We start from the raw sequence: 12,363 nt of genomic DNA on the forward strand, positions 1-12,363 counted from the left end.
TCTGTTCTGTTATTCTCTCTTGTATTACTTCCCACAAATTTCTCTCATCAAATATCTTCCAAACAAACAACGATAACAATAACAACAATACTACTAACAACAACAACAACAACAACAACAACAACAACAATCCTCTCCTTCTCCTTCTCCTTCTCCTTCTCCTTCTGTACAGGTGATGGGTTCATTCTCATTCTCATTCTCATATTCAATACCAATATGGAATTTTCCTTTTTAATCCCGACATTCCTCTCCTTCTCATTCTGAATTCATTCATCGTCTTTCTACCCAAACAACAACAACAACAACAACAACAACAACAGCAACATTGGGTGGGTGGATGAATGGTTGGGTTGGGTGAGGGATGAATCAATTTAAATGAATGAACCAATCAAACAGACAGACAGACATGGCAGGGTTAACACCATTGCCGTCAGACCTGAATTTGATTGATTCACACACCCCTTGCTGGTTTGTCTCTTTCCATCTCCTATACTCCTCCACTTTTTCTACCTTCTTCTTTCTTCTTTCTTATTTCTCTATTTCTATTCTTTTTTTTTTAATTTCCAAACGTTTTCTGATTAGCTTCTTACCAGATTTCATATTGCCTCTTTTTCTTTTTCTTTTTCTTTTTTCTTTTTTTCTTTTAATAAAAAATAAAATAAAATAAAATAAAATTAGTATTTGTCTCCTCCTTTTGGTATGTGTGGTTTAGCTCTGTGTTTTATTATACTACTAGTTCAACAAATGAAAATGTTGTTTGTTTCAATTTTCCACGAGAGAGTTAGAGGTTAATCTTTATTTTATCCAGTGATTTGCCTTGAGGTGCCATGGTAAGGCTGACATATTGCCTTCAACTGATACACCCACTCTGAGGTTGTCTCTCTCTCATCCACAAAACTAAAATTTTGTGCTTGTCAATTGATTAGTAGGATTGATACTTTGATCGCATTGATAACATTTCTCCTTTAATGTTATTATTATTATCAACTTTGATAGGGACCCCCTCAATCACCAACCCCCACCACCCCCCACACACACGTTGGGGTTGGTGATTGAAAAAAAAAAAAATCTGGCCAATCACAGGCCAAGGGGGGCATGGGGGTCACTATTTGGAGGGGGTCCGGAACATTTTTGTATTATTATTTCATCTGTTGGTTATCTTGTTTGTGTGTTGTCGTTGATGCATTTATGTGCATGACTCTTTTCAACACGTGAAAACTAATGGGATCCCCTTGTAATTTTAATCAGAATCTCCCGTTGAGGGAACTGCATGCACATTGTTCATGTTTTGAAATCCCAAGAGCCAAGATTCATATGAGGTCAGTGTTCCATGTCATGACTCTAAATTATTTCTCTTTTGAAAATAAATCTGTTCATTGGTATTTTTTTATTTTTTTTTTATAAAAAAAAAAGAAAGAAAAAGAAAATCTTAATAAAAGTGGTTTATGTATAATAACAGAGGGAACTGATCATAATTTTCAGTCACATTGATTTTTGTTAAACTTTTCTTTTCTGGGTACAGGAATTTATATAATCTTGGATCAATTATAAAATTCATTTAAGTTCGATGCTTCTATTATGGAAGTTTCAAGGCATCCCTTTTTCAGTGTCCAAATCCCTCCCCCTTCCCACCTCTATCTCTCGTGTCTGTGTTTCATAATGATGCAACAGAAGTAGTGAAAAAGGACTACATATCATTATGTTAGACAAGACTCTTGAATCTACAAGAGAAACGACTTTGAATCCACAAGAAAAATATGATAACTCTTTGAAATATTACTATTGATTGATTCCATCCCAATGAAGGGTTACAACAGAAGTGGAATAATTAAAAGTTTGAGGACTAACACTTTGGGGACCAATTTTGTAACTAACCCTGAGCAAATACAGCAAATTTGAGTTTAGCTACAATTTTAAAGAAACATTTTTTAACAAACCTAGTCCAAAACGGATGCTTTTAGACCAAGTAATTGAAAAAAAAAAAAAAAAAGACTTTTCACAGAAGGCAAAAAAAAATGCAGGATTGACGCCCTAAATGATAGAATTCACCCGAAATCTGGCATACGTCATGGCAAAGTAGTGAGCTTTTTCCTTGGGCCATTTTCCGTCAACCCACCAAATTGATCTCCAAAGTGCCATGTGCCCAACATGAACACCACCTTCAAAGCGATCAAATCTAGAAATAAGCATTTTTGTACTTTTATAACTGAATTTGACCAATAGAGATCACCGCCTGAGTGGTGGAAACAAACTAGCAGTTCTTTTGGCACAGGCTTGGAGATCTAGCAGGCTAATCATTGCTAGCTCACCACGCTTGATAGGTGGTTCCCTTGACTCTATTCTTTGGCCTTCTTAGCTACGTCGGCTTGTTGACGAACCATTCGGATCTCTGTAGATGATGTCTAGGCTTGCAACTTGAGTCCATGGATGAGATTCACATAAATATACACCTACATGGACTACGCTACATACAATTCAACTGAAAACTGGATTACAATTGAAAAAGTTTCCAAATTACATTGAATGAACTCTAGGTCCTAGCATTGGTCTTGCACAGCAGTTAATGGTATGCAATTTTTTTTTTTTTGGCCGGTCTGTATTGATATTTTCCTTTATAATTTTTTGGACTAGAGTAGTTGCTTCTTTACTTCTACAGACTGAAAGTACAAGTTCTCTAATGCGAGGCTCCTTTGAATTGATTCTTCTTCCAACACTCGTTGATGCCACTGGCACAACTTCCAGCCATTGCCAGTCTTCTGCAGTGCCAAAAAACATCTTAACCATATGTTCAATATTTCACCAGCTCCACCCCACCTTCACTTGTCTCCAATTACACCTGCACTTTTGGCACAACCATCCACATGATTTCCAACCCTAACACCTCCAATTGCATAAAAATTTATTCATTAAACCTGAAATTGGTTGTTTAAGCCAGTTGGTATATTTTGGGTCAGCTGAGGATATTGAAGCTTTCTATTGCTCTGAGTGTACGTGTACATATTTTGTGCCTTTTCTGTTCCTTGTAAAAAAGTATTTTATTTGAAATGTCTAAAGTGCTGCAATATCACCAAGTTGGTCCAAACTTGAAGCTATTTAATCACCTTGATTAACCTATTGGTCAAATTTTAGATGACAGTCATTAGACCCATTTATTTTCTGGTGCTGAATTTAAAATTTCTAGTGTAATGAATGTGAATAGTGTATTTTAATTATGCATAGTAAAGTTGGATGAATTTTCCCAGTTGTTCTTCAGGCCACATTTCTTCTTAGTCCACTATGATTTAGAGAAAAGACATGGCAAAATTAAACAATGAAAGTTTTATGTTTTCTCCTTTAATGCAGATGAGCCACATATCATCAGAAGGACTATGTGAATCTAGTAAAATGGATCTGGTTTCCAAGAGTACTACCAGTTCAACCCCTAACTGGCCAGATGATCCTAAAAAATTAGAGCAAATAGAAAAAAATAATGTCAATTTGACCCATAGTTTTCCATGTGGACCTGGATATATGGATCCAATTTCCAAAAATTATGCAAATCCAGAAAGTAATCAATACCCGTTGCCAAGTCCAAAGATGCCTGATGCAGATAGTAATCCCATTTCCAAATTGGACCTAGTTGCAAAGCCTTGTGTCTCTGCTACTAATCCATGCCTGTTGCCAAGTCCAAATGCGGTTGCAAATTCTGAACTCCTAACAGCAGCATCAACAGGGATAGCAGCAACAATACCAGTTAACGCTAAGGCAAGTGATGCTAAAGGTAGTCAACCAGTCACCAATTTTGGACGAGGGAGTGGCAATAGCAACCGTAGTGACAGTTTAGAGAGCACCAGTGCACCCCTTAAGCCCCACACTGGTGGTGATGGGCGATGGGATGCCATTAACTTGGCTTCTTCCAAAGATTCCCCTCTTGGTCTTAGCCACTTTAGGCTCCTAAAGCGGCTTGGATATGGAGACATAGGAAGCGTCTATCTTGTTGAGCTCAGAGGAACCAATACCTTCTTTGCTATGAAAGTCATGGACAAGGGATCTCTTGCAAGTAGAAACAAGCTTCTTCGAGCTCAAACGGAGAGGGAGATTCTTGGTCTTCTTGACCACCCATTTCTGCCCACTTTATATTCATATTTTGAGACTGAAAAGTTCTATTGCTTGGTCATGGAGTTTTGCAGTGGGGGTAATCTTCACACTCTTCGACAAAAGCAACCAAATAAGTATTTCACAGAGGAGGCTGCTAGGTCAGTACCTATCCACATCATTTGATCTATATTTGATCTCTTCATTATCTATTGTTCAAAACTTAAGTTTTTCTTCTTATTATAGCAATGTGGGATTTTATCTGTTTAATGATGTAATATATGCCCGTTTTTGAGCTTCAGCATAGCATTGCCATAAGTCCATGCATAAAAAATGAGGGGCTGAGGTAGATCAGTAACATTTTTAAAAACTCTAGATATCTCTATTTATGCTTCGAATTTATGTCACAGGTTTTCTATTTCTTGCTTTAACTGTTTGTAGCTCATGTTATCTTCTCCCTCCCCTGAAAATGAAGGGAAATTGATTTTCCTTTCTCCTCTGTTTATGCTTTATGTCAAAGGGTTTTCTATTTCATGCTTTAACCAAACTTGTGGGCTTATTATAAATATGCTTACAAAGAACATTAACATTTTTGTTACAGTTAATTATTCATTAAAAGGGCTTTTATGCTGCCTGCCAAATTGTGTCGTACAAAAGTTGTTATGAAAAGGGAAGAATTTACAAAGATTAAAGGAGACCAACAATGGGTGATATCCTTTTCAGTGTTGCAAGTTTGAGATTACATTTTTCATTTAATATTCAAAAAAAAAAAAAACTATTCATAAATCATATACAGTAGTGAATATATCTTATCTCCATCTAAATTTGACCAAAAGAATCACATGCTCTTAGATTCCTTATTTGTGAAAAATATATTCTCCAATAAATACAATTTATGAGATCTTGAAGTTGAGTAAAAGAGTTCTCGAATTTTAGTAGCTTTTTTGCTTTTTTAGGATAAACTTGTTGCATTTGGCAAACGCTAAAAGGTTGCTTTTTGTCATTGGAAAAGTTTGTGTTGAAATTTTTATAATTTATTTTTGTCTTTGGTTAACTTTTTTTTTTTTTTTTTTTTAAGAAACCTTTTAGATCCTTCTTGACTAGAAGGACCTGAAAAGTAAAAAAATGTAATAAATTTTTTTTAAAATTACCAAAGACCAAAAGGTTAGGAAAAAATGTGGCATTTTTAGCACTTAGCCAAACAGGGTGGATTTTGTTAAAATAATTAGTTTTGTTTTTTCCCTCTTTTGTACAAAAGTAGATGGTGGATTTTCTTTTTTTCAGTTGATTTGGCAATTGCTATGGTGGTCGGATCTGAATGCAAAGAGAGAGTGTATAAATGGAGCTAATTTGGGGAGCTTGACTTATCTCTGTTTTAAGGAGGAAAAATTAAGGACGGGTCTCTTAGTTACACACACACACACACACACACTGAATATTGGATGCTGATTTGGGCTGCTGCAGTGAGAAGCAGATGGTTGTTGTAGTGGACATTTTTGTCTATTATAAGGATACAAACAATAGTATATTCATTAGTAGTCTTTTTTACAAATTTAACCTGTCAATAAAGATCTTGTTATTTTTTTATATTAAGGTATATTTTTCATTTTGTAATATCTGTTAGCACCATTTGGGGGACAACTCTGATGGGTAGGTCCCTGTAATTGTCAGAAGCCTCAGGGAGGTCAGTGCAATTTACCCATTTTTAATCATGTTATATGTTAGTCATAGGCTATCATTTTTTCTTATGGCTTCTATCAAGTTGGATCTTGAAAGTTGCATTTAAGTCTTGATTTTCACCTTAAAACAAACAAGGTTTATGCTGTTCCAACTTTTTTCTGCAACAGCCCTCTAAATTACTTGGTCTTTTATAATGTTGGCAAGTGAAACATGTATATATATACAGAAAGGTTTTGCTGCTTTATGTTATTGATATGTTAATCCTTAAATAAACTAGTTATGTCTATTTTCCAGCAGTGTATTCACTAATTCATACATCATCACCAGAAAAGGCACCCCACGTATCTTCTATCTGTTGACAACACTAGACTCCTCAACACCACCAGAATCAAAGAATCAAAAAATTAATGAAAAATGATAGTAGAAGGGAGAAGAGTAGATACTGTATGCTATATTGAAGATCAGAACGTATATGCTCAAGTCTTTACTCTGCTGAGTGTCTGGGTTTTAGTTGGTTGTAACTCCTAATACAGATTTGGAAAATTTGAAAGTTATTATCCTGTATTGGCATTTGCTCATGTTAATGTACACCTCCTACACCACTAAAACCTACCACTACCACTACACACCTCCACTACTCCTCACCCACTTCACCTACCACCTCCACTTTACCTACTACCACCACCCACTCTACACCTACTACTCCCAAAACCTCTCTATATATAGGACTTGTAATATACAGATCAAAATAACAATCTTGTAATACAATCAATCAATAATAATATAGATACATTATTCTCTGTATTTCTCTCTTTACACATTAGAATTTTACATGGTATCAGAGCTAGGTTAACAACCTAGTCATTCTGCTTCACCGGCGGGCGGCAGTCTCGCCTTGGCCGCCCGCCGGACCTACACACATACCTTCACTCCGCTGCCACAAATTCCATCGCAGGCCCCTTACCATCCATCCTCGCCACTTATCAACTTTTCTCTCTCTCTCTTGGATTCTGCATTGAGAGTATAAAGATTCATTTAGGCCCGGGTAGAGCTTGTGAATAATTTTGCTCTATTCACAGACTAATAGAGTTGCCTCTTGGAACTTTGAGTTAAGTGAATTCTGCTCCTCTTCACTTAGCTGGTTCAGAAGATGCTTCTCCAGAACTGGAACTTTGGACTTCTGCGGAGTAGGCTGCATGGCTTCATCTGGCAGAGGAACAGAAACTTGATTTGGTGGTCTTGCTCTAGCAGCAGGAGTACCTGGCTGTGCACCAGGCATCACTTGAGCCTGTTGCAAACCAGGGGTAGGTCTCCAAGTTGCATTGCCATAAGCTGCAGCAGGTTGGCCAGAGGCAGGCAATAGTGTCTCGTTGCCGGCAACAGCCACCAGCGCTACAAACCATAACCTCGGCCTCTATCAGATCGGCACGTGTCACTTCCCAACCACCACGCCGCCACTCGCGGCAGCCACCGCCGTCGACCTCGGCCCCGACGCCGCCTTGTAAAGCGCCCCTGTGCCCCGACCCGCCACCACGCTGTTCACCCCGTCTTCCGTGTCTCTACTCGCGACGGTCACTGGACTTGGACCCCGAACAATGCCCGATGGATCCTTCTTCTCCATACTCTTGATCTGAGCTACAACCACACATGCATCATTCCCTGCATACACACAACAGCCCTCTTTCTCTCTCTGATATATACACAGACAACACTTACAAATCTCTCTCTCTCGGCTGAACCACATGGGGGCCACTCACTCTTCTCTCTCTAACATTCCACTCAACAGACCCACACTACACTGCTACACCATTCACACACACGGCATACATCCCTCTCTCTTCAGTTTTGGAAGAATAAATAAATAAACAAGAGACCCACGTGATTTCCACTTTTCTTTTCTCTACTTTACATACCCACCATGCTCCCTTTCTTTTTCTTTTTTTATTATCCACCCATTCTTCCAAATCCATGTGCTCACTGACCGAACCAAAAAAAAAAAAAAAAAAAAAAAAAACAAAAAAAAAAACCAAACATAATCATCACTTCCACCACATCTTTCCCATACCCACTATTTTTTAAAACCCATCTTTTCCCCTACCTCATATCTATATATATATATATCTCTTTTTTTTTATTCTTTTCTTTTATTTTATTGTTTTTGTTTTGTAAAGAGGGGCACACGTCAAATCAAACATACAACCAAAACAAAAAAAAAAAAAAAAAAAAAAAAAAAAACAATTTACAAATTTGCCCAACACTCATATTTTATTCATATCAGAGGCTCACCCCGATCACCATTTTACATCAAAAAAAAAAAAAAAAAACAAAAAAACAAAAAAAAAAAAACAAAAAAAAAAAAACAAAAAAAAAAAAACACCAATCAACAACCACAACAAACAAAACAATTTGTTTTCTTTTCTGTAGCCGGCCACCAACCAACCTCACTTCTTCGCCTATTCCGCCGGCCTTTTCTTCTTGCCTCCGTCCTGAGCAGCCCTTGACGGTGTTGCCTCCGTGTTTCCCACTCCACTGGGCACGATCACTCCACCCTGCTCCTCCACTGCAGCATATGGAGGACCTCCAAATCGGAACATCACGGTGGCCTTCCGCTTCAGCTCCTTGTTTTCTGCCCTTAGCACGCTTATCTCTGCTCGCGCATCCTTATACATGCGTTGGAGCAGAGCCAGTTGGGCGTTTAATTGCTGCACCTCATTTGTCCTACTCTGCAGCCGGTGCGACAAGTTTGTGACCGCCGTCATGGACTCCACACATGCCTTCAAAGTATACTGATTCGCCTCCACATCCGACTGCACTGCCATTCTTTGCTCCACCGACCGCATCGGAAAGTTCAACGGAGCAAACACAGAGGTGTTTGGTTGCGGTTCACTGGCCACCGCACCAGTTCTCTCTCCTGTGGACTCGTTGAGGTCGGGAAAGAGGGTGAGCAGCCCGCGGGACGACGAAGCCATTTTCTGGGCAACAGCAACAGAGTGTTACAGACTATCTCTCTCAGCAACACGACCTCTCTTTCTCAGCAAAATGAAGAATTTTTCAGAGGTTTCTCTCAGTTTTTCTGTCTCAGTTTCTGCCTCCTCCGCTTCGGTTTATAAAGACCATGACACAGAGACAGCCACGCGCATCGCGCGCCTTTTGACGCCGACAACCTGGCACGCCTTTTCATGGCACGCCTTTTGATACATATGGCACGCCTTTTGATGGCACGCCTTTTGAGGTTGCGGGCACGCCTTTTTGAGGCACGACTTTTGAGAGTTTGATGTATATATCCATGTATCTCTTTTGGGCAGCTTTCTCAATCCCTTTGTTTCAACCTCAAATAGGTTTCTCTCTTCCAACCTATTTGAGTTTGAGGGGGGGTTATACACAGTATCATGTATAAGTCACCCATGGCGCACTCCCTAAGTCGCCCCCTTGGTGCACCACCACAACCTCTTCTACAACGGTCCGACATGACCCCATAAACTGTCTTCTACAACGGTCTGACACGACCACACAGTGTCTGCTACAACGGTCCGACATGACCCCGTAAACTGTCTTCTACAACGGTCCGACATGACCCCGTAAACTGTCCTGCTACAACGGTCCGACATGACCCCGTAAACTGTCCTGCTACATCGGTCCGACATGACCCCGTAAACTGTCCTGCTACAACGGTCCGACATGACCCCATAAACTGTCTTCTACATCGGTCTGACACGACCACACAGTGTCTGCTACAACGGTCCGACATGACCCCGTAAACTGTCTGCTACAACGGTCTGACACGACCATACCGTGTCTCCTATCCTGTTTTATTTATCAGTTTATTTTTTTCTGTTTTGTAACTCTCTCCAAACTCAAGTTGGTTTGTGTCTAACCTCCTTGAGTTTGAGGGGGGCTGTTAATGTACACCTCCTACACCACTAAAACCTACCACTACCACTACACACCTCCACTACTCCTCACCCACTTCACCTACCACCTCCACTTTACCTACTACCACCACCCACTCTACACCTACTACTCCCAAAACCTCTCTATATATAGGACTTGTAATATACAGATCAAAATAACAATCTTGTAATACAATCAATCAATAATAATATAGATACATTATTCTCTGTATTTCTCTCTTTACACATTAGAATTTTACAGCTCAAATATAGTTTAGACACAGAACGTACCATGAGTGTTGTGGTAATTATGCCCTGGCTGTATCCCTTGTTTCTTTCCTAGGTATCGTGCAGCAGTGACTGGTCTTGTATTCGGTGACAGACATTTTAATTGCCAGAGTGTTCTTGTAATCGAAGCTTCATATATTTGTATAACTGAAACACTTTCCATTACGTACGATATTTGAGGTTTATGCATATCACCTGGATTAAGTTTCTAATGAAAAGCTTAGAAATTACTATTATAAAATATTTTTAATACTCTTTATTTTTTATTTTTTTCTTTATTTAATTCACCAGGTTCTATGTATCAGAGGTGTTGTTGGCACTTGAGTATCTGCACATGTTGGGTATTGTGTACAGGGATCTGAAGCCAGAAAATGTGCTAGTAAGAGATGAGGGTCATATCATGCTCTCTGATTTTGATCTATCACTTCGTTGTTCCGTCAATCCAACTCTTGTCAAGTCTTCATCTGTACATGTAGGCAACGGCGGTGGTGGTGGCTCTGGTGGCATTTTGGATGACAAATATGCTGTGCATGGTTGTATCCAACCATCGACTTTTCTTCCACGCATCCTACCTGCAAAGAAGAATCGCAAATCGAAATCAGATTTTGGCCTCTTTGTTGGAGGATCTCTCCCAGAACTAATGGCAGAGCCCACCAACGTGCGCTCAATGTCATTTGTCGGGACCCATGAATATCTAGCCCCAGAGATTATACGTGGAGAGGGTCATGGTAGTGCAGTGGACTGGTGGACATTTGGCATTTTCTTATATGAGCTATTGCATGGGACAACCCCTTTCAAGGGCTCAGGAAATCGTGCCACACTTTTTAATGTTGTAGGCCAGCCATTAAGGTTCCCTGAAACTCCACAAGCGAGTTTTATGGCACGTGATCTTATACGGGGACTCTTGATAAAGGAACCACATAAACGGATCGCATATAGAAGGGGTGCAACAGAAATAAAACAACACCCATTCTTTGAGGGTGTGAACTGGGCTTTGGTGAGGAGTGCAATGCCTCCCCACATTCCTGAACCTGTAGATTTTGGCCATTTTGCTAGTAAAGAGACAACGCAAGCAGATAAGAAAATGGCTGAAATTGAAGCTGATGGAAACAGGAGTAGTTCTAATGATTCTTCATATGTTGATTTTGAGTACTTTTAGGAATTTGAACTACTTGGATGGTAATATAATATTTATTTTCCAAGCTAAGTTATGTTGTACAAAGTGCAAAATGACATCTCATTATTATGATTGCTAAGACTGTAATGAAGAAAGCTTATTATGGAGACAAAACGTTAATGGTTTGCTAGCGGCAAGGAGGAATGTGTATTGTGTTTGCAGGGTGTTCTTGTTTTTTCTCTTCCCTTTAAGATTTTTTTGCTTATATGATTTTATGAGCATATCACTCGTTACAATCTTCTAGTTGAGGTTTGCTTTCCAGGCTTCTAAAAGCAGAAAGAATGCCCGTTTTTGTTTGTTGTTGTTGGAATGTTTGATTGCTGTCTAGTGTCATCACTCTATTTTTTTAGTAAAATGCAAGAACTTCATGTTCATCAAGGTGAAAAATTACATAGAACTTTTGGATACAAAGGAAATTAAACAACAGGGGACAACTAAACTAAACCAAACCAAACCAAACCAAACCAAACCAAATCAAGCCTTAAGTCCCATCAAATGGAGTCGGCTACATGAATCTTTCTTCTCCACACAGCTCTATCAAAGGCCATTTCGTTAGTCAAATTAAGTATATCCATATCTCTATTTACAACGCTAGCCAACGTTAATCTACGCCTACCGGATCCCCTAACACTTCCATCTACCGTCACTGCATCATATCTCTTCACTACTGTCTTTGTTGGTCTCCGTTGAATATGACCAAACCATTTCAATTGATTCTCTCTCAATTTATCTTCTATTGGTGTTACTCCTATCTATTCTCGAATACACTCATTCATAATTCTGTCTTATCTAGTCTTGTCACACATCCACCTTAGCATCCTCATTTCAGCCACACTCAATTTATCTACATGTTGTTTCTAGGTTGCCTAACACTCTGTCCCATACAACACCGCTGGTCTAATAGCCATTCTATAAAACTTACCTTTTTAGTCTAGTGAGTATTCATTTATCGCACAATATTCCAGGCGCACTTCTCCACTTGCACCATCCCACCTTAATCCTATGGGCCAAAAAATCACAACACACATTTACAACACTATTCGTTTATAACCAAAAAAATCACAACACACACAAATAGTGAGAGACTAGCGTAGACTAAAAAAGACTAGGATGAAGGGGGCACAATCAAAAGATAATTCAGCAACATGCCACTAACCAACTTTGACAAGCAAATAACCCAAACTCCATAAAACCAGATATACCAAAGCATTGAAGCTAGTTGTGCATATCAGGCGCCAAACATCGCTATTAGCA

The 12,363-nt window shown here is 39.1% G+C and overlaps 1 protein-coding gene across 1 annotated transcript; it reads left to right on the forward strand.

Moving 5' to 3' along the window:
• Positions 1–80: 80 nt before the first annotated feature.
• On the forward strand, positions 81–11,139 carry LOC114281613 (serine/threonine-protein kinase RHS3). Its single transcript, XM_028224159.2, has 4 exons — positions 81–468; positions 1,249–1,319; positions 3,343–4,235; positions 10,224–11,139. The coding sequence occupies exons 3-4, from the start codon at positions 3,343–3,345 to the stop codon at positions 11,089–11,091; spliced, it is 1,761 nt and encodes a 586-aa protein (XP_028079960.2). The 5' UTR covers positions 81–468; positions 1,249–1,319; the 3' UTR covers positions 11,092–11,139.
• The last annotated feature ends 1,224 nt before the right edge of the window (positions 11,140–12,363 follow it).

Source organism: Camellia sinensis, chromosome 7 (genome assembly GCF_055761805.1).
Source record: "Camellia sinensis isolate YWXY chromosome 7, ASM5576180v1, whole genome shotgun sequence".
NCBI lineage: Eukaryota > Viridiplantae > Streptophyta > Magnoliopsida > Ericales > Theaceae > Camellia > Camellia sinensis.